Source organism: Mytilus galloprovincialis, chromosome 1, assembly GCF_965363235.1.
Source record: "Mytilus galloprovincialis chromosome 1, xbMytGall1.hap1.1, whole genome shotgun sequence".
Taxonomy (NCBI): Eukaryota; Metazoa; Mollusca; class Bivalvia; order Mytilida; family Mytilidae; genus Mytilus; species Mytilus galloprovincialis.
In genome coordinates this window covers 108,144,717-108,166,463 of record NC_134838.1, presented here as the reverse complement: position 1 = coordinate 108,166,463, position 21,747 = coordinate 108,144,717, and the positions used below count along the sequence as shown (strand labels likewise).

General features: G+C 32.3%; 2 protein-coding genes across 3 annotated transcripts in view; one reads left to right on the top strand and one right to left on the bottom strand.

Moving 5' to 3' along the window:
• Positions 1–2,904: 2,904 nt before the first annotated feature.
• LOC143049863 (uncharacterized) lies at positions 2,905–14,326 on the bottom strand. 2 transcript variants are annotated; one of them, XM_076223629.1, is made up of 5 exons: positions 14,234–14,326; positions 11,245–11,313; positions 9,799–9,971; positions 9,383–9,598; positions 2,907–5,027 (listed from the first exon to the last, which is right to left on the bottom strand). In XM_076223629.1, exons 2-5 carry the CDS (start codon positions 11,303–11,305, stop codon positions 5,019–5,021), a joined length of 459 nt encoding a protein of 152 aa, XP_076079744.1. In that variant the 5' UTR covers positions 11,306–11,313; positions 14,234–14,326; the 3' UTR covers positions 2,907–5,018. The 2 variants fall into 2 exon arrangements, with proteins under 2 accessions (XP_076079749.1, XP_076079744.1); XM_076223634.1 differs by lacking the exon at positions 9,799–9,971 and having other exon boundaries at positions 2,905–5,027.
• A 54-nt stretch (positions 14,327–14,380) lies between these two features.
• LOC143049852 (glutamine--tRNA ligase-like) overlaps positions 14,381–21,747 on the top strand; it is a 48,779-nt gene continuing 41,412 nt past the window's right edge. Inside the window, exons 1-4 of the mRNA XM_076223603.1 lie at positions 14,381–14,537; positions 15,390–15,543; positions 17,528–17,637; positions 20,463–20,538. Coding sequence (XP_076079718.1) covers positions 14,421–14,537; positions 15,390–15,543; positions 17,528–17,637; positions 20,463–20,538 — 457 coding nt within the window. The 5' untranslated portion in view covers positions 14,381–14,420. The remainder of the gene's footprint in view (positions 14,538–15,389; positions 15,544–17,527; positions 17,638–20,462; positions 20,539–21,747) is intronic.

Sequence of the window (21,747 nt, the reverse complement as noted above, 5' to 3'; positions counted from 1 at the left end):
TGATGACTGGTAAAAAAACTGGTGTTGTATTAACATGTACTGACTCTTATAAGGGAACACTGTGCAGCACATAAGTGTTAACTAGCAACATTTCAAACAGCTAAATCTGTAACAGAACTTGGGAATTTCAGAAATTCAAATTTGTCTTCTTGATTGGTGTAATCATGAGATCCTTCTAAGCATCTATAATTGGCTATTTTAATACTTGTTAGAGGTGGATACTCAGAACAGGATTCTGAGTACCGGTAGTTTAAGTTCTCACCATGGTGTTAAACATGGTTTTGAATGATCTCATGATGATTTCTGGGACCACACATTGAGACATTTGATTATGATGAAGCTCTCAATGAGTTGAAGGGTATGAAAGTTTACAGGCAATGACAGGACAAAGGGGGGGGGTTCCAATTACATGTCCCCATTCAAATGCATCGATCGTCCAAAAAAAGGGGGTTCCAACCCCGGAACCCCCCCTCTGGATCCACGCCTGATCAGTAAAGAAGGCGAGACATTTCAGCGTGTGCACTCTTGTTATATTTATATATAATATCTATTAGTTGCAAATGATGCCATGTGATAAAGGACAGTGAATAGTGCATATATTGCAGTTTGTCACAACTTGTGTTTAAAACTTCGATCATTTTGTATCTTACAAAATGTACTTTGTTATGCAGTGATCATTGAAATAGTGCATATATATATCTGTTTTCTTTTCATTACTTTGTTATTATTTTTGTCTTTATGTATGTTGTTAATGTATGTATGTAATGAAATAAATCTGACTCAATGCTCAATAACATTGAATTATGATAAAGACATATTGAATGAGCCATCTTAAAAAAGCTTAATATTTCAGAAGGTAGAAGACCCAGATCCTTCATACTTGTATATAGATGCCTTATGTTACAAGGTTTCCGTCTGTCGTATGTACATTGTTTTTGACCTAATTTTCATGGTTCAGTGACTAATTTAAAAAAATGTTTTTAGTATTCTTAATTTCTCTCTTATTATGAGTAATAGGATAACTATATTTGGTATGTGCATATCTTACAAGGTTGTCATGGCCGTCAGGCAGTTTTCACTTGACCTTAACCTCATTTCATGGATCAGTGAACAAGGTTTAGTTTTTGTGGTCACGTCCTTATATCAAACACTATAAGCAATAAGCTACTATATTTTGAGTACTGAATGATTGTAAGGTGTACATGTACATGTCAAACTAACGATTGTTATCTGACCTTGACCACATGTTCATGGTTCTATGGTTAAAGTTAAGTTTTGGTGTTTTGGTTTGTTTTTCTAACAAGTGTATGCAATAGTTCTAGACTGATTAATATGTCTCAAATCTTGACGAAGTGAAGATATCAATTCAGGGGACATCACTGGTCAGTCAAGCAATAGGTCATCTGCGAATATATTTGGTTTAGGAAAATATAATATCATGTACATGTTAGTATGGCATGTTTTATTTGACTATGACCATGATGACCTCATTTATGTCTGTCTGGAAATATCATCTGACTATGACCTCATTTTCATGGTTCATCAGTCATTCCTTGTTAAGTTTGTTTCATAGATACTATATGCAATAGGTTAATTATATTTAAAGTATGCAATGATTATAAGGTGTACATACATGTCTGTCTGGCAGGGTTCGTCAGACTTTAAATAAAGATTACTTTACTTTACTGCAAGTACCTCATTTTCATGATCTGACCTTGACCTCATTTTCTTTGATCATGTTTAGTTCATGTGAATAGATATTAACAGTATAGTTTATTAAGCCAGGCAAGATTATTGTGAAAGTCAACCAGAACAGAAATAAAATGGATGAATATTATATATAGATCTTTACAAAGCACAAAAATGTCGGCATTAACCTCAAAAGCTAACAAAACCTTAAAGAAGGGATATAGTTACGATACTGTTGTCAGGTAATTAAAGATGGCATATTTTTTCTTTAATATTGATTCACTTATAGGGTCTTTGCATCGGGATTAAACAAATGTGTTCTAAAACCATGGCATGATACGGGTTATGTTCTCGTATTTTATGACGGTATGATATACCCCTTACAGGAGGGATTGTGCTTGATATCCATATGATGAAGACATAATATTTCAATCAGTTTAAATGAGGTCTAGAGCTGGTATGTTAGTAACTGCTAGTAGCTATAGTCCCTTGTTAATTTATGTATCATTTTCATTTTGCTTAGTTTCTTTTGTTGCCTATTCTGACGTCGGACTTTGATTTCTTTTAAACTGAGTTTTACTGTGCGTATTGATGTGTGTTTGCCTGAGGTATAGGTGGAGGGTTGCTATCTTAAAAAACTTGTTTAAACCCGACTCGATGTTGCGCCTGTACCAAGTCAGGAGCCTCTCCCCTTTGTTAGTCTTGTATGATTTTAAATTTTTTTTTAGTTCATTTATATTTTGGAGTTTAGTATGATGTCCATTATCTCTCCGCTAGTATATTTCGGAGTTAAGTATGATGTCAATTATCACTGAACTAGTAACTAGTATATTTCGGAGATAAGTATAAAGTCCATTATCACTGAACTAGTACACATTTTGTTTCGGGGCAACTGAAGCACGCCTCCGGGTGCAGGATTTTCTCGCTGTATTGAAAACCCATTGGTGGCCTTTGGCCGGGGTTTTGTCTCTCTGACATATTCACCATTTCTATTCTCAATTTTATTACTTGTTTTGTTGTTATTAATGATAGTGTATTGCACATCGTTGCTTGTTTGTTCATCAGTCTGTTTTCACAGGAAAAAAGCACTTTATTAATAACATCGAAAACATTGGTGCCCTTAAAGCAACGTCTTCATATTCATAGTATAAAAATCAAATGCAGAGCACTATAGTTCATCTTTGAGTAAGACCATACAATGTCCACTGCCTATCATGAAATACTAGTCAATTTCGATATAATATGATTCTGCAGTTACTCTTCCAAATAAATATAACTGAATAATTTCAAAAAATAAATTTGCAATGAAAAAGTAGTTTTCCGTAAGTTTTCCTTTTGTGTAGGTCAATTTCGATATGATCTGATTCTGCAATTATTTTTTTCCAATTACTAGTACCATTTGAATGATTTCAAAAAAAACCTTTGCAATGAGCAAGTACGTATACTGCTTTCTGTAAGTTTCCTTTTTGAGGAGCATTTGCAAGCAATTTTTAACTTGTTTTCGTTGTCATCAATATTATTTTTACTAATAAAGTTTTTCTGAAGAAAAAAACAACCTTTTAATTACTATAAGTAACATGCTACATTGCCAGTTCCAAGTTTACAATAAAAAATCGTAAAGAAGTCACTTTTTCTATTCACATTTTTATTGTCCATGTATATGACAATCGGCGCATATTTCAATATTTACATACAGCAGTTTGTCAAATGCAGATATCCAGCATTTCATAAATTTTTAACCGTTTCTTTTTCTTTTTTTAAGGTTTTCTCAAATTTTTGTTTGACTGACAACTTTCTTTTCTGCTGACTGCAAAGCTTTTATTTCAGAGCTGTTGTCTCTTTTTTAATTTATAGCTTCTGGTCTGTTGCAAAGTTCAAAGCTGTTGTCTCTTTCTTAATTTATAGCTTCTGGTCTGTTGCATAGTTCAAAGCTGTTGTCTTTTTCTTAATTTATAGCTTATGGTCTGTTGCATAGTTCAAAGCTGTTGTCTCTTTCTTAATTTATAGCTTCTGGTCTGTTGCATAGTTCAAAGCTGTTGTCTCTTTCTTAATTTATAGCTTCTGGTCTGTTGCATAGTTCAGAGCTGTTGTCTCTTTCTTAATTTATAGCTTCTGGTCTTTTGCATAGTTCAGAGCTGTCGTCTCTTTCTTAATTTATAGCTTCTGGTCTTTTGCATAGTTCAAAGCTGTTGTCTCTTTCTTAATTGATAGCTTCTGGTCTTTTGCATAGTTCAGAGCTGTCATCTCTTTCTTAATTTATAGCTTCTGGTCTGTTGCAAAGTTCAGAGCTGTTTTCTCTTTCTTAATATAGCTTCTGGTCTTTTGCATAGTTCAGAGCTGTTGTCTCTTTCTTCATTCATAGCTTCTAGTCTTTTGCATAGCTCAGGGCTGTTGTCTCTTTCTTTATTTAAAGCTTCTAGTTTGTTGCATAGCTCAGAGCTGTTGTCTCTTTCTTAATTTATAGCTTCTGGTCTGTTGCATAGCTCAGAGCTGTTGTCTCTTTTTTAATTTATAGCTGCTAGTCTTTTGCATAGTTCAAAGCTGTTGTCTCTTTCTTAATTTATAGCTTCTGGTCTGTTGCATAGCTCAGAGCTGTTGTCTCTTTTTTTTTAATTTATAGCTTCTAGTCTTTTGCATAGCTCAGAGCTGTTGTCTCTTTCTTCATTTATAGCTTCTAGTTTGTTGCATAGCTCAGAGCTGTTGTCTCTTTCTTACTTTATAGCTTCTAGTCTTTTGCATAGCTCAGATCTGTCGTCTCTTTCTTAATATAGTTTCTGGTCTTTTGCATAGTTCAGAGCTGTTGTATCTTTCTTAATATAGCTTCTGGTCTGTTGCAAAGTTCAGAGCTGTTGTCTCTTTCTTAATTTATAGATTCTGGTCTTTTGCTTGTAGTTTAGAGCTGTTTCTTTTTTATATATGATTTAGAGTTCTTTGACTTTTGCAAAGTTCAGAGATGTTGTTTCTTCTTTTGTCTTTCTCGAAGTATAAGTTGTTTATACTGTCCCATAATCTTGGCTAGTGCATACTCTTCATTTCCAGATCAGTAAAATACGTTGCAACATTTAGCTAATTTTAATGTACATTGAGTACAGGTTTTATATATCGTATCTGTTACTATTACTATTATATTGCACATTTGTATGCTGAGTCTTCTATATATTATGTTTGTGTGTCCGTTTATCATTTGACTGTTGGCTACGTTATATAAAATTTAGAAATAATCCATAAATTAGTATTCTTTCTGTATAATCTATTTTGGTCTATAGGTGGTCAGCTAATCTGTGGTCAGAGCAGTGTTTTTCCGACGAACCGAACACAAATGCTTTTGGTTAACGATTCTGAAACAAACAGCAAATATAGGTGTAAAAAAATAAAACCAACATGCATTAATAATGAGCATAGAGCAATACACAGTACATCAAATAAACTTCTCACTGTAAAACTACTGAATGGTGTTGAGTGGATAAGTATGAAACCGGATTATTTGTGTTGGTGTTTGGTGATGAGCTCTATACTACGGAAGCCGATAAGGGCCATTCAAAAAAAAAAATTTTATGTCGTAATTACGACATAGCATGTCGTAATTTCGACATAACATGTCGTTATTACGACATCGCTTTGTCGTAATTTCGACATAACATGTCGTTATAACGACATTGCTATGTCGTAATTTCGACATATCATGTCGTAATAACGACATCACTATGTCGTAATAACGACATCACTATGTCGTTATAACGACATAGCTATGTCGTAATAACGACATCGCTATATATAAAAGAATATGTATTATGATTGCCAAGAGACTAAATGACACAGAAATTAACAACTATAGGTCATCATAATGCCCCCAATAATTAAAAAAGCCCCCGATTAGTCAGCTATAAAAGAGGAAGGAAAGATACCAAAGGGAGAGTCCCCAAAATGCTGTGTGGCAGATAGTGTTATTAATTAATTATTAGCTCCCTTGGTAAAACTCCAAATTTCATATTTAATGTATTTCATTGTTAAATAATTTACATGAAGCTTAATAAGTATATATTTGTTAATTGCATAGCTTTTGCTATTTGAATTCATTGGTTAAAGATTTTTTATTTATATTGTAAAGTTTAATATTTGCATCGTTTCAAAATCTTTGGTTACCTTCTTTGGATACCTTCAGTGAGAAACTTATATATTTTTAAATCCCGTCTAAGTTTTAGAAGTTATCTGCCTTGGAAGGGCTGTACAGTCAGACAAGTTTGAAGTAAACAAGTAAGACGTGGAAATTATGAGGACTGATATTGCATGCCAAGCATTCCATCTCCCTTTATATAAGCATAAACTACATGGCTTCTTGTAATAAGGGTGAATTGAAGTATTGAAAGCTCTATTTCTACTTTCAAACGTTGGGCACGATAATCCTACAACACGACATTACACTTTAACATACGGCGTCGAAGAGGGTTTTTGACCTGGTTTAATTTTGCAAGTTTTATTCTGTTTTTTGTATTGTTGGTTGATTCTGGTTCTGTTCGTTTTGTGATGTCATTTTATCAAAAATTACCTCGAGTTGTGGAAATTAAAGTTATTTCAACTAAAAATGCAGTACTGTCGCAAGTAATGTAGAAAGGAAAGATGGGACGGAAGTACATGTATACGGTTTTCCATATTTTTGGTTTTTTTTAGGATTTATAACTTTCAAGGTGCATATCATCTGTCATTGTAAAATTTCTATATCTTAATTCAACCAATGCAAATATATCTGACACTCTGCAAGTAAATCGAACATTTTTACCCTTGGTTAAATTTGAATAGAATTGTATTTTCCCTGGCACATAAGTTGTCGAAATACACCCCTTCAATTACTTGAACCTTGGCTTTATTTCCCAAGTCATCTATAGCGTTTAACTTCTGATATACATTCTAAAATATAGTAATCTACTCCTGGATCGTCCGCGAAAACGGCAAATATAATCCCGGGTTTTTATTAATTCGATGAAACGGTTTTCGTCGCTGTTTGGGATTCGTCTTTCAATTACCTCCATTTCATGCACAAGTTTATATTGATGAAAAGTTCCGGCTTCGCTAGTACAGGAATTATTTTCATCACGACCGTTATAACATGAATAGCAGGACAAATCGCGAAGTAAAACATTCCGTGAACTGGTATTAAGTCTTTTAATATTGGTGATTGCACCTTACTGAAGTGACGACTTTAAATGATCTATTTCGGAGTACTTCCGTAACATAAATTTCAATTCGTATTTTACATTTAGAGGACTGTCTTGGTGTCTCCAGTTTGTCTTTGCAAAAGTTCGACGAAGTTCATGAAATGGGATGTTTTCCCCATTTCCCAATTCTTTTAAATAAATCGTTAAAAGCTATAAACGATTAATAAAAATTGCAAAATTTAACCTGTGTCGAACCTATGTCTCCGGGCGGAGTCTATAGCAACATGCACTATTCTTTTTTTCCGGCAGCACTCATCAACCTCTTTTTCCAAATTTCATAACACGATTTGTTTTAATTATCATGAACATTTAATTGAAACTTTAGCACATGTAACGTCGGAAATTAGCGTCTTTAGGATTTTAGACGTTTTCAGACGTTTGGACAAATTGGCTACCGTTTTGTAATGTGTGGAAGCATTTTATTCCTTTTAGAACCAAATGTGTAGGTAATAAGAAAAGAATCTTGGCATTTTTTACTCTTCGTGTATCTAACTTTTATTTTTATCAATTATCAAAAATACGCGTTAACTGCTTTAAAAAATGAAATATCAACTTGGACAAAATGGCTACCGTTTGAAAAACGACTGTGTAGAGAAGATTTTATTGAATCAGCAATATTTGAACTCACATGAGGCAAATATTTGTACTTTTGTTAGACATTATTATTGTCTTACTCTTTTTATTCATTTTCTGCTATATCTACTTATAAAATTCACTTTCAGTCGTTGAGTTAATGAAAAACGTCGTTGGACATTTTTCTTATTCCAGCTTAATTTGCAGCCATCGAGTCAAATGAAATTTGGCAAAATAACGGCTTTAACGGCACAGAGAACCAACACATGTCGTTGTTCCTGCCAAGAATCAAGAAGATCAGAGAATAAGAAATAGGATCACTATACATAAGAGTTAAAACAGTTTTTCATAAATGTAACGTTAGACATCCGTTTTTTTCACATAGCTTTCTTATTTTAATCCTCAAATATACTAGATATTACTTAGTATATGATCATGAGCTGTAAAAACATAATTTAAAACATATACTGAATTTGTTACAATATTGTTTCGTGTTTTCGTTTATTTTTATTTTGTTTTGCGGATGAAATTTCGAAAATTCTGTTTTAAATTCTAGGCGTTGTAGGAACATCGTGCCCACCGTTTGAATGTAGAATTAGAGCAATCATTACTTCAATTCAACCTTATTACAAAAAGCCTTGAAGTTTGCACTTATTTAATGGGAGATGGATAGGTAGACTTGCCTTGGTATGAATGACTGATACGCCTAACAAACTCGGTCGATTTAATTACATGGGATCTATAAAATATATAAGTTTCTCACTGAATCTTTTCAAAGAAGGTAACCAAAGATTTTGCGACGATGCAAATATTAAACTTTACAATATAAATAAATATCTTTAACCAATGATTTCAAATAGCAAAATCTATGCAATTAACAAATATATATACTTATTAAGCTTCATGTAAATTATTTAACAATGAAATACATTAAATATGAAATTTGGAGTTTTACCAAGGGAGCTAATAATTAATTAATAACACTGTCTGACAAACAGCATTTCGGGGGCTCTCCCTCTGGTATCTCCCTCTTTTATAGCTGACTATGTGGGGCTTTTCTAATTATTGGGGGCATTATGATGACCTATAGTTGTTAATTTCTGTGTCACTTAGTCTCTTGGCAATCATAATACATATATATATATATAGCGATGTCGTTATTACGACATAGCTTTGTCGTTATAACGACATAGTGATGTCGTTATTACGACATGATATGTCGAAATAACGACATAGCGATGTCGTTATAACGACATGTTATGTCGAAATTACGACAAAGCGATGTCGTAATAACGACATGTTATGTCGAAATTACGACATGCTACGTCGTAATTACGACATAATTTTTTTTTTTTTTTGAATGGCCCTTATCGTCTTCCGTACTATACCATGCATACAACATACCACTACATTAACATGTTACGTATTTGTCTTTGAGGTATTTTACTGCATACCTTAATTGCCGTTATAGTCCCAGATTTATACATTTGTAACGAGTGAACGGAGTTTAAAATTGATTTTGTTCGTATATTTTTAAAATCGGTATATCAATTACACATTCCCTGCTTGCAGTTCACTTGTGTCCAATTTCAGAATATCACATAGTGTTGGGCCCCCTTCTATCTGTGTACTACTGTATAAATTGTTATGCTTTGTCCAGGAACATAATCTGTGCTACATATTGATACTGTAATGCGTTTATTGGTTATGTTATTTGTATTTCATGGGAATTGAAAAAAAGTTATAAGGCGTTGTTTATTTGTCAATGATATAGCAACCCAATGACCGATGTAAGACAACTCATTTATATATAGGCATCTTGAGGTTATCATACAGTTTTCAAAATTTGACAATCGTATTCTTTAATTTTACCTTCCTTTCCTTATCAACTAAAATGTTTAACTCACATTATTATTGTCATTCAATTCTGGAAACATTAGATACTGATCAGGAATAAGTTCCGATCCCATTGATGCTATAGTTGACATACTTAAAACTCTCTCGTTCTTGTCATGTTCAAATTCATGTACTATGCAAATATCTGAGGCAAAGCTCACTTTCTTTTCCAATACATTTATATCTTCAGTATCTTTTGTTGAGGAAAGAATAGATTTTATGCCATTCTAAAATAAAAAGAGAAAAAATTGGAATGACTTCTGCCATAAATCTTTATCCACACGTGCCATTTGTGAGCTGAACATATCAAAAGAATGTAGCCCCTTTCATTTATTACAAGAAAAGAATAATTTTAAAAGAATAAAATGTTGAATTTATGTCAATGCAATTAAAAAGGGCCAAACTCAGGGCTTATTTTACCACGTACATATCTTTCCTTACTGGTTTCACTAGATGTGCTGTCCAATGTACTTCCATTAAATGCATCTTGTATAGAATGCGGAAGGCTGTTTTGCAGGCGACTTGTTGAACTATCCAGCTTAAATCCGAATAAATCATATGTATCTGTATAAGTCTCTTTGTGTCTTTTAGGGTCAAATACTGAAACATGAACAAAGCTGTCAGTCTTATAGTCACATTAACCTATCACATGCACAAAAAAGGATTTTAATAATTTTGTAATTTACTTTATTTGTATCGCAAGGAACACATTCATTAAACTGTTCCCAGATATCGCTAAAGAAACAAATACGTTGTGACAGAGATTTCACTAGAGCATTCAAGTACACATGCATATCAGAAAAAGAATAACAGCAAAACACGAATAGCCAATTGAATCTTTTTTTGACAGGGAAGTTATCCGAGTATACTTCTAATACGAATGGAATATATCTGTCCACATTTACTAGATTGTGACATTCGCTTAATTACACTTAGCAACACGCGGAAAGGTGGCTGTCAGTTGAAAATATCTGCTAACCATTCCGGAGCAACTGAGACCACTCACAGTTTTTTGTGGAGTTTGTGTTGTTCAGTCTTGATCTTTTTTGCCCTTTCGTCGTATTTATTCAGTTTGGCCTTGGTATTGTCTGTTATTCTTCGTTTTATTATATTTTTTAGTCCGTTTGGTACCATCAACCTCATATGTTTGCCTTATATAATTCACTATTTATAAACTGGCGAAAGACCAACTTATAATGTATTTTCATGACTCATGTATGTGAATAGGTATTAATAAGGCTTTAAAAATAAATAACTTACATTTCATTTGAAACTTACTGAGAAAATTGGTATGCTTAGTTTTTTCTACACATACATATGATTGGTATTGGGGGTTTCAACTCAGTCTACAAATTGATGTAGTTGGATATCAGCCGCGAGCATCAATGTCAACCTTTTTTTTTATTCACATTATTGTGTCAACGGCGACAAGTATTTTACGATATTTTTTTTAAAACGAAACTCCGACAATCTTCTTTTATCGTGCTATTTGTGGTCTTTCTCCCTCCCTAAGACCGTTTTACGTTGACGAAAACTAGTAAGCTAATTCAGTAATTGATAACGTCTCCTCACTCTTTGTGACGTCCCTGATAGTGTCTCCTCACTCTTTGTGACGTCCTTGATAACGTCTCCTCTGACAATAATTGTTACGTCGCCGATAGCTGGTATGCATAGATTAAGTTTTTCTGCACATAGATAGGAGATAGGAGATACAACCTATAACATGTTTTCATGTTTATTTTATATCTATATCTCTCAATTTTGACAATTTCGTTGGATGCACGTCTTGATTTCTCCTGACTACGTTTGTAAATTTGTTTATTCTGAAATCATGAATTAAACTTAAGCAAAACAATTTATTTCAGTTACTTACTGCCATATTTCATTAGCTGGCTGTGTACAGCTGGTCCTAAGAATGACAAGATGGTCAACATTTTATCACCTGCAATGAAAGATTTTCAGCCGTGACATTTATAGTACTTTGTTTCACGTATGCATTGGAAAACCAGGAAATAATGATTATAACATGATTCAGTTATGATCAGCTTACCAAGACGCACTTACTCAACACCGTATGATATTTAGATAAAAATTAGAGACTATTATTATAAAAAAGAAGATGTGGTATGCTTCAGTGCCAATGAGACAACAGTTACTGTCCATAAGAGACCAAAATGACACAGACATTAACAACTATAAGAATGTTTCGATATGAATTTTTGGAACGAAAAAAAAATAAAATAAACTATAGATCTTAAGGAAGAAAAAAATACACAATTTGGTGAATCGGTGCGTTTTTTAAAAACAAGATATTATAGACGTGGTCCTTTAGGATTTATTAATATGTAACTAAGGAAAATTACATGTGATGTCATTTTGAAAATACCTCCATATATCTTATTATTCAACTGATCGGGATTAAAAGAGGGAACTCCGAGTCAAGTGCCGAGATCAAACGAAAGCTAGTACAACCTCGCCACATCATGTCTCCATGCCTGTTCAGAATCCGAAACATCGTCAGTGGTTATCATGATTTATATGTTTTATTTCTTTTAACTATAACGGATTTCGGTGTTGATGACTGGCATTTTTTTTTTAATTTGAGTGTTTCATTTACAGTACATTTAACGCGATTACATTTTTATTTTATAGCTTTAATTGGTTTTACGTTTTCCCGATTTTTTTTATAATTACTTTAGCACCAAAACATATATGTGTACAATTTCGCAACTTCATTACATTAAAAATTAACTTTCATGTGATCCGTTAAAATACAATGAATGCCTATATAATGTATCTTTGGATTTTTCAACTTGCGGACTAATTGATACCGAGTTAACTGGTATTACAGGGCCGTAGCGTAATGGAGGCAAATGAGGCAAATGCCTCACTTTTGAAACGACGACCAAACTTTAGAAGTGTCATTTTTTTAATTATGTTTTTTTACATTATCAATATGCGAGTTTCGAGTTTCAAATTATCTACTTGCACACTATATACAGTGTGTCCAATTATGCAGCAGCGATTACAGCTTCTACCATAGCGGTGACTGTAAAAAAATAAGTGTTCCGAATCGTGACAAATCAAAATAAAAAAAATTGAAACAAATCTTAATGTCGTTACAAAACTGGTTGAAGACGGGTTCTTTGTCTTTGCTGCAACAATGGAGACATTGAAGATGAACTTCACTTTCTTTTAAAATGTTCCTCCTATAAATATGTGAGATATAACCTTATTAAAAAAATAAATAATGTTCTATTGAACAACAAATTTCCTTCCTTATCATATAACTTGCTTATATCAATTCTAAATAGTAATTCCCAAACAATATTAAAAATTGTTGTCAACTATTTGAATGAATGCTTGTTGGTGAGAAACTCATTATTAAAAGGTACTTGATTTCTGTAATAATTGTATATGCTTCTCATTTTTTTTTTTTTTTTATATATTTCTCTCATAATTATCCACTGTCACTCCTTCATTGTATATATGTTATTGTAGTTAGTCTTCAATTTGTTGCCATAACCATTTATTGTCAATGTGTTAGTGCTAATAAAGTTATCTTATCTTATCTAATCTTTAAGAGAAAAAAAGAGGGAAAAGGTAATTCATGGGTATAAACACCACCTATAAGTATGCTGGCTTATTACTTTCCTTGGTTTATTTTTGAATCGATAACGCTATAGTAATACCAATGTTTACACTATCAACTCACTGAACAACAAATGTTAATCGATAAAATAATTCATTGACCAAAAATACAATAATTAATATTTATAGTTAATTTAAACAAAATCATGAAGCGCCTTTTCTATGGAAGTCTTTTATGTATAAGGCAATTCATGATTTTTATTTATCTTTTATAAAAGTATGAAATATATTTTTGTTTTTTTTTATTTTTTTTTTCGTTTTTCTTTTTACTATTATGATCAGCATTGTCTGGTTGTATGCTAGCGTGTTCCATTGATTCTAGTGCGGTAGGTCGTGGGTTCGAACCCCAGTAGGTCAAACCAATGACTTAAAAATTGGTAGAATAATGTGTCCAGGTAGATTGAAATGTCTTCCAACGGAATGTTGGTCTACTGTCCTCTCTGTACCTAATCTTATGGTTTAACCGTTAATGACATGTATATCAAATATACATATTAATTGATGCTTATAACATACTCTTGTCTTTTAGAAGCTTATAACTTGCTATTGGACATAAATATATAATATATAACTATATACATAAGAACGTGTGTTGAAGCTTTTCGATAGTACAGGTCACAGGAGAATCGGAAAGTTTTGATTGACCAACAGATATTAACTTTAATAAGTTGAAACTTAATTTGTTACTTACTAGGATTGCTAAAAAAAAACCACATTTCTGTTATATCTTTTTTTTTTATTATAAATAGTAATGCTGAAATAAGCTTCTCCCGTTTCAGGCACCCAAACCCCCTAAAAAAAAAGGCTCAAAAATTTTTCGCCTCGCTCCGCTCGGCGAATTTGCCTCACTTTAAAAGAACGTGCGCTACGGCCTTGTATTAACCGTACACGGATACACATATATGTTATAGTAGTCTCAGGGATAATCAATGACACATACAAATACTTGCGCTAATGTTAATAATTTAAGTAACATTAGTTTACCGCACATGTATAGCACACACAAATATAAGAACTAAAATAAGACAAGGATTTGTAAAGTGACACTTTACAAATCCTTGAATAAGACAAGAGCCACTGGAAAACAAATAAATTATAGAACAATATTGAGTAAGAATAAAATATCTATATTTCGGTCAAGATTGAAATAGTATTTCTATTAAATTTGAAATATTTTGAACTAGGGATAGTAAACTTTTAAAAATACTTACCGAAAACAAATCTTCGCTGTAAAATAATTAACTAGTTTTGAAACATGTGACTTTTGTAACTTTTGACAACAATTGTAATCATGTGACAAAAATATGTCCAATCGAATGCGCGACTTCATTTTCCGTAAATCCGACGACCGACTTCTATATTATTATCGCCTGCACCGGAAGCACGTTGAAAGTGAAAATGGCTAGCGAAGATCTGACAGCTACATTTGTTAGCATAGGGTTGAGCGAGCAGAAGGCAAAGGAGACTGTTAAAAATGAACAGCTTTCTTCCAGTCTAAAGCAAGCCATCGAACAGGTTTATGATACATTAGTTTCCCTTATAATATTGCAAATTAGCGACTAATATTAGTAACTTCGAAGAATAAACAAAAACAAAAATGATGCAATAATGCCAATATGATGATAATTACACACCTTTTTATTTGATTAAAAATAAACTATGTACAGTGACAGAACACTGTTTCTGAATGAACCGTTTTCCCCTGCACTAGAAGAAGATGCTATGTTTCCATCAAATGGGCTCACAAGGAGCATAATATATATCATCATATTATTTTTACAAATATAATAAACAATACAGTATACAGAGTTACAAACACAAATAATGCACTAGATATTTCACAAATAATGCTCTAGATATTTTGGCTGTATTTTTTTAAATAACTTATTGACCACTGTCTTAGTACATGTAGTATGGTCTATATAGAAAAGGAGATGTGGTATGATTTCCAATGAGACAACTATCCACAAGAGACCAAAATGACACAAACATTAACAACTATAGGTCACCGTACAGCCTTCAATAATGAGCAAAGCCCATACCGCATAGTCAGTTATAAAAGGCTATAACTATATGTATCCATAACGTATGGTACATATATCTGACAAGGTCTAGTTTAAAAAAAGTATGACTTTTATATTAGGAACTTTTTTTGTGGATTTCACATGTAAAGATAAACCATGAATTTAAATGTTTGAGTGATCCTGATCAAAATTTACCAACGACAGAAGAATTTTGCAAATCCAAGAAATATATGAATACACAGAAATTGAGATTAAAGTACTGAAACTATAATTGTTTCTATTTTTTTTTCAGGAACAATGAATAATAAATGCTTGCATGTTCACAGAGTTATATTTATTTTAGGCAAGAAAATGTGGAGTTCAGAGTATAGATAAAGAAATGGGAAAGTTATTGTATAATATAGCTACAAAGTTAAAGACACAGATTAAAATTCACCAGGCTATGATTGTTGAATATATAACAAAGCAGAAAATAACAACAGAGATACAACTGAATGGTATACAAATATTGAAGAAATGGAAAGAAACCCTCTGCTTTTGTACAAATGATTTTAATTTGTTCATCCACCACCAAATTTCCCCACTACACTTCAGTGGGTTCCATACAAGGATCCGGAAATTTTTTCACCTAATTTCGGTCATTTTCATACAACTTAAAAGTTGATGCCCCTTTTCAAAAAATGATTGTCAAAATCACATTACTGCATGAGACTCATTATGAGTATGCTCATACTCGATCGTCATGTTCGTAGCATCAACAAACTTGTTTCACTGTTGCATCGCATTTACTTCATGATTTGTCCTACCATTTTCCAAAAATCGTTTAAGAGCAATTAAGGGAAGGCAACAGTTTATAAATAAAATGATTTTAATGACTCAAAACGATAATATTCTCAGTTATTGCTTACGTTTCCTTTGATTCTGAAGTCAAAATTCAAACCGGATGTACTGCGACAATACTAAAACGAACAATTCCGGACTCATTTCCGGGATTAGTTTTGTTTATCCAAATCACAGGAAATCATCGGCTTTTTAATATTTTACCTTTAATAGTGTAAGAATATTAATTAAAATAGGTGCACTAGCTTTATTTAGGATGAAATTATTTTATATTTACAATAAATTGTCTAAATCTGTGGAAGAGAATTTCAAACATGCGTATTACATAGTAAACAAAGCACGTGTGTTAGAAGTAAAAAAATATTTTTTTCTACGTAAATTAAACCAAGTTTTAATTTAATTTTAAATCATAATTGACAATTGTCTGACCTGTTGAGTAATTAAATAATGAAGCCAGTTGGTATGGAATTTTTATTTCTTTATAATAATAGTTTGGAGCTTGTGATTAATTGCCAGGTGTGAATTAAAAACACAGGTAAAGAGATTAGCAATCATTAGCCAATAGCTCCCCGAGGCATTAATATAGTTATTAGGAGGGCCCTCAGGATTATAACACTTTAATGAAGTGGCAGTTTAATTACAGGAAGTCGATAACAAAACAAAAATATAATCAAAATGGCGATTTTGAAAGTCGATCTCAACGAAATGACCGAAATTATTATGGTTGAAAAATAAAATTTGACCTAAATCCCAATTAAAAGTTTAGGACATAATAGTTTCAGTTTAGGACATGACTGGCAAATATGACCGTTTCCGGACCCTTGGTTCCATACATTATTTGTGTGTTAACTTTATATTTTTCGACACACAATAGGATACACTTCTTATTTTGTTATGGCCTAACAGTTGTTTTTTGTTGTTGAAACTAAAGGATTTTTGGATAAAATCAAACCGCACAAGTAAAACATGAGTAAACATTTTTTTCTTTTCTGAACTTAGGTTATATTTATTGTCTGAATTTAAGTAAAAAGGACAGAAAAATAATGTTGTATGCCCATATATAACCTCAGTGCTTTAGCTACATGTACATGTAGGATTTTGAAAGAGGCTACATAGCACCAAGGTAGTTATTATATGGACTAAATTCATGAAAATAACCTGTTGAATGTTGAATTTCATCATAATAGAAATATGCATGAATAAAAACAAAGTCTGTTATGCTTTTAAATAAGGATACATATTCCATTAATATACTAATATAGTTTATACTTTTTTACATCTATAACATTACTATAAATAAAAATATGTCTACATTGAAATAGCTACTATCATGATTATTGTCATGAAAAAGAAGAGATTCTGAACATCTTTCAAGTATATTTGATCTGAGAACACACAAAAACAATACATCCTGTGGGTTGGTAAATTTCGATGTCGAAAATATTAGTTGTCTTTCTTCGAATTCTTTGCTTTAATTAAGTTTTTTGTCATGAAACTACATATAATAATAGAAATTTTGGCCATATTATACATCAAATCTATATTTAAATTAAAATGCAGGCTCCAAATATATATTGATTTTAATTTTCATATGTATGTCCAATTTATGTTAAACAAACTTTTTTACCAATTTTTCCACAGCTGCTATGGATTATCTTCTCCACCATCCACTTCCTCCTGTGGATAAATTAAAGTTTGAGACAGAATGTGGAGTAGGGGTTACCATATCTCCAGACCAAGTAGAAGCTGCTGTATGTATTATTATGATAATCTTATGAATTTTCTAGATCTGTTACAAGAGGTTGTATATGGATATCTTGTTACAAGAGGTTGTATATGGATATCTTGTTACAAGAGGTTGTATATGGATATCTTGTTACAAGAGGTTGTATATGGATATCTTGTTACAAGTGGTTGTATATGGATATCTTGTTACAAGAGGTTGTATATGGATATCTTGTTACAAGAGGTTGTATACAGGGATCTCCATGGATGAAAATTGAACGACGGAGGAACTTACACATTACAAACCGTGTCTGCGCTGTACAGTGTAGCGCGATCGGAAGTATTTTATCCCTCTATACAAGGAATGGTGAACATGCTAAATCATTGCTTATTTAAATTATATTTATTTGAATTTTCATTATAGAATTAGAAGTATCAATATTTTCATTTATTGCCGTTTTTAACCATTTAAATGTCAAGTCTTCATGGTCCCCCTTTAGTCGAGAATGACCAAAAGCTGTCATGAAGGTCCCCATGTAGATTTCTTGTATTTTTAGTAATTGTTATGGGGGTTAAAAATCAAATGATGTGGAGCTTATTTTTCATGGACAGTTGTCAAATTCAGAACCCATTACCGGTATGGCTGATTTGCAGCAACAACAAAACGATTCGTACGGGTTATGTAAAAGGTTAAAGAGATTTGTAAAGCAAACATTGACAAATGAAAACGTTTTTAATGACTTTATCTGTCAAATTGATGCTGTGCAACATGCATCTTTCGAGTCTGAATAGAAACCGGAAACGCGGATGTATCAATTTGATTGTAATATACGAAATGAATTCGGAATTACGATACGATATTTCTTTACAGGAAATATTTAAGTTTTTACTTTTAAACTTTTAAAGTAATTCTAAATTATCGTTACAGCAGTATTCAAGTTATTTGCAATGAAATAATATTTACTGTTTTGCGTCTTATTTTGTACTTCTTAAAAAAGGGGGATGCTGATTGCGTAAGTCAAAATAAAGCACGTGTTCTACTTGTTAAACTGTTTTCTTTGTAACTGGATTATTAATTTTTTTATTTAATCTAAATTATCATAATCATTTGCTAAAACTTAGTTGATTAATTCGACAAATGGATCGTCTATCCTCAGATAAGTATTCTCCTGTGTGGTTTGTTGATCTACCTGTACAAGCTCAGGTACAACTGATTAGCGATCTTAATCCGGATATCCCTCAGGCGTTAGAACTGTATTGGATTATAACATAAAAAGCCTAAGGGTTATGCAATTACATGCATTTGATAATAATTGATAAAAAAAAAATGGCGTCGGGCTGCAAAAAACGATGAAGTTTTAAACGATGTCGGAAGACAATTTAACGATGGCGCAAAACAATTTAACGATGGCGCAAGTCATTTGACGATGGCGCAAGACATTTGAACGATGGCGGGGCGCCATCGTTAAACAGGCCATGGAGATCACTGGTATATGGATATCTTGTTACAAGTGGTTGTATATGGATATCTTGTTACAAGAGGTTGTATATGGATATCTTGTTACAAGAGGTTGTATATGGATATCTTGTTACAAGTGGTTGTATATGGATATCTTGTTACAAGTGGTTGTATATGGATATCTTGTTACAAGTGGTTGTATATGGATATCTTGTTACAAGTGGTTGTATATGGATATCTTGTTACAAGAGGTTGTATATGGATATCTTGTTACAAGAGGTTGTATATGGATATCTTGTTACAAGTGGTTGTATATGGATATCTTGTTACAAGAGGTTGTATATGGATATCTTGTTACAAGTGGTTGTATATGGATATCTTGTTACAAGAGGTTGTATATGGATATCTTGTTACAAGAGGTTGTATATGGATATCTTGTTACAAGTGGTTGATGAAAGGTGAAAGATACCAAAGGGACATTCCTACTCAAGTCGAAAATTCACTGACAGCACCATAGCTAAAAAAGAAGAGACAATCAGACAAAACAATAGTACACAAAACACAAAAGCCTGAGCTACAAGAATCCCACCAAAAACTTGGGGTGACCTCAGGTACATAGGAAGGGAAAAGAGATCCTGCTCCACATGTGGCATCCTTTTTTCTACTTATGTTGTTACAAACCTGGTAGTAAGTCTAATTGGGTAGGTCTAATTAGGGGAAAAGGGGTTAGGATTATAGTTATGACATTTTGAACATATTTGCTATCATCTGTGAAACAAATATTCCATAATGGAATCTCATAATTGCGTCCTTCAGATTAACAAAAAAGGATAATTTCATCTCCACCACTTGGAACTCTTAGTTTAATAGCTTCCTTGTGAGCAGCAACCCTCTATCAAGAAAATCATCTTACCAATTATCTAAATTAGAATTTAATGTTGGTGTATGATTTTGTCACTACTGGGAATTCATTTATTTTTGTGGGTACCAATTTTCATGGTTTCAGGAAAAATTGCAATTCATGGATATTTATTTTTGTGGTTTTGGCAAAGTTTCTATACATTCCTTTAGAAATTTTATAATTCAGTGAAGATTAAAATTTGTGGTTCCCCGACACCCACGAAATCAACTAAAATTGGTATCCAACGAATAATATTTTCCTGTGTAGGTTGTACATCATAGAAGTATGTTATTTTCAATAAATTGAAATGTGAGTTTAATCATTAATTAACATGATCATAAAATGATTTAAAAAAGTATTTGCTGCGTACATTTACAACAAAAATTAAAAGTATTAACAGAGAAAGTATGTGTTGTAGTGGTGTTATTGTATTTAACTTTTGGCTGAAGTAGATTGTGTCTTTGTCTGTATTTTCAATATCTTCAATTTAGGTAGAAGAAGTAGTGCAGAAATATAAAGATGAATTGATAGAAAAGAGATACAGATTTAACACTGGCTTAATCATGAGTAGGTAGTTATAATGATATACACAAAAGAATATACCAAGCTGATAAGAAAATAATTGACTATGAAGTGATGAAATGAATCTTTAAAAAATAAAGACAGTGTTTGAGTTTTTATTAAAACTTTAACACAGGTAGTTACGATACAATCTTTTATAACAGAGTATGCATTATTAAGAGAGGTAACCATACCTGTCAACTGACCCGTTTTCTGCGGATGTGACCCGATATTTTCATGATTCTGAGGGATCACCCGGGCCACCCGACTGGTCATTTAATAACTGAGGAATTCCGAAAATGACCCATTTTCACCTGGATTTCTTAGCCTTGAGATTGATTTAATAAGTGATTTTCCTTTGAAATACCGGCAAATTCGTAATTCTTCCATGAACAGGAAGTTCAGCTACTAGTGTACACTGGGTTAAAATTCTGCAAGTTTTGTATATCTAAAATCGATTTTTACATATATCCCTAATGGTAAATCAAATTTTCCCAAATTAAGTTAAGAGGGGGGTGGGGGGTCAGTGAAAGAACTATGTGAATTAAGTTTTTTATCCTACATTGAACTTTTGATGTCGTCCCTTAGGTCGCAAATAAATTTTAATGTTGTTTACAAACATTTTTCAACTTGAGTTACTTTCCCTTTTTTGTCACCATTGAAAATTGTTCCTTATATTTACGTTTTTTTGGTAAACAAGATTAAATCTATAACGAATAGAATTCAAATACATATTGAAATATAACTTTTCATTATTTTCATACCTTTATACAATTATAAAAAAAGAGTTGAAAATTATTTTTTTTCATCTATACTTCCTTTAACTGTTTAACTTTATTTTACTATACTCTAATTTCAACATAGATTGATATTTAAATTTTCATAGGCTGAATAGCCGGTTTCTTACTAATACTTACTTAGTTATGATATGTGAGGCTGTAAATATATCTAAAGGACACAAGATAGTGTAACACAAATGAATCAACTAATACTTACTTAGTAATGATATGTGAGGCTGTAAATATATCTAAAGGACACAAGATAGTGTAACACAAATGAATCAGATACTTTTTAAAGTGCAATGGAATAATACTTAATAAAATTTTGAATTACTTAACCAAGTGAACATGTTTTGAATACATTGATTTAGATTATAAGAAAAATGTCCCCAGAATACTGATTTTCAGCTGGAAAAAGTTTGTACGCGTTATGACC

Coding starts and splice junctions, on each gene's coding strand:
- LOC143049863 (XM_076223629.1), bottom strand. CDS start 11,305: ATGTTGACCATCTTGTCATTCTTAGGACCAGCTGTACACAGCCAGCTA. Junction 9,972..11,244: donor CCAGCTAATGAAATATGGCA/GTAAGTAACTGA, acceptor TTCATGTTTCAG/TATTTGACCCTAAAAGACAC. Junction 9,599..9,798: donor AAACCAGTAAGGAAAGATAT/GTACGTGGTAAA, acceptor TTTTTATTTTAG/AATGGCATAAAATCTATTCT.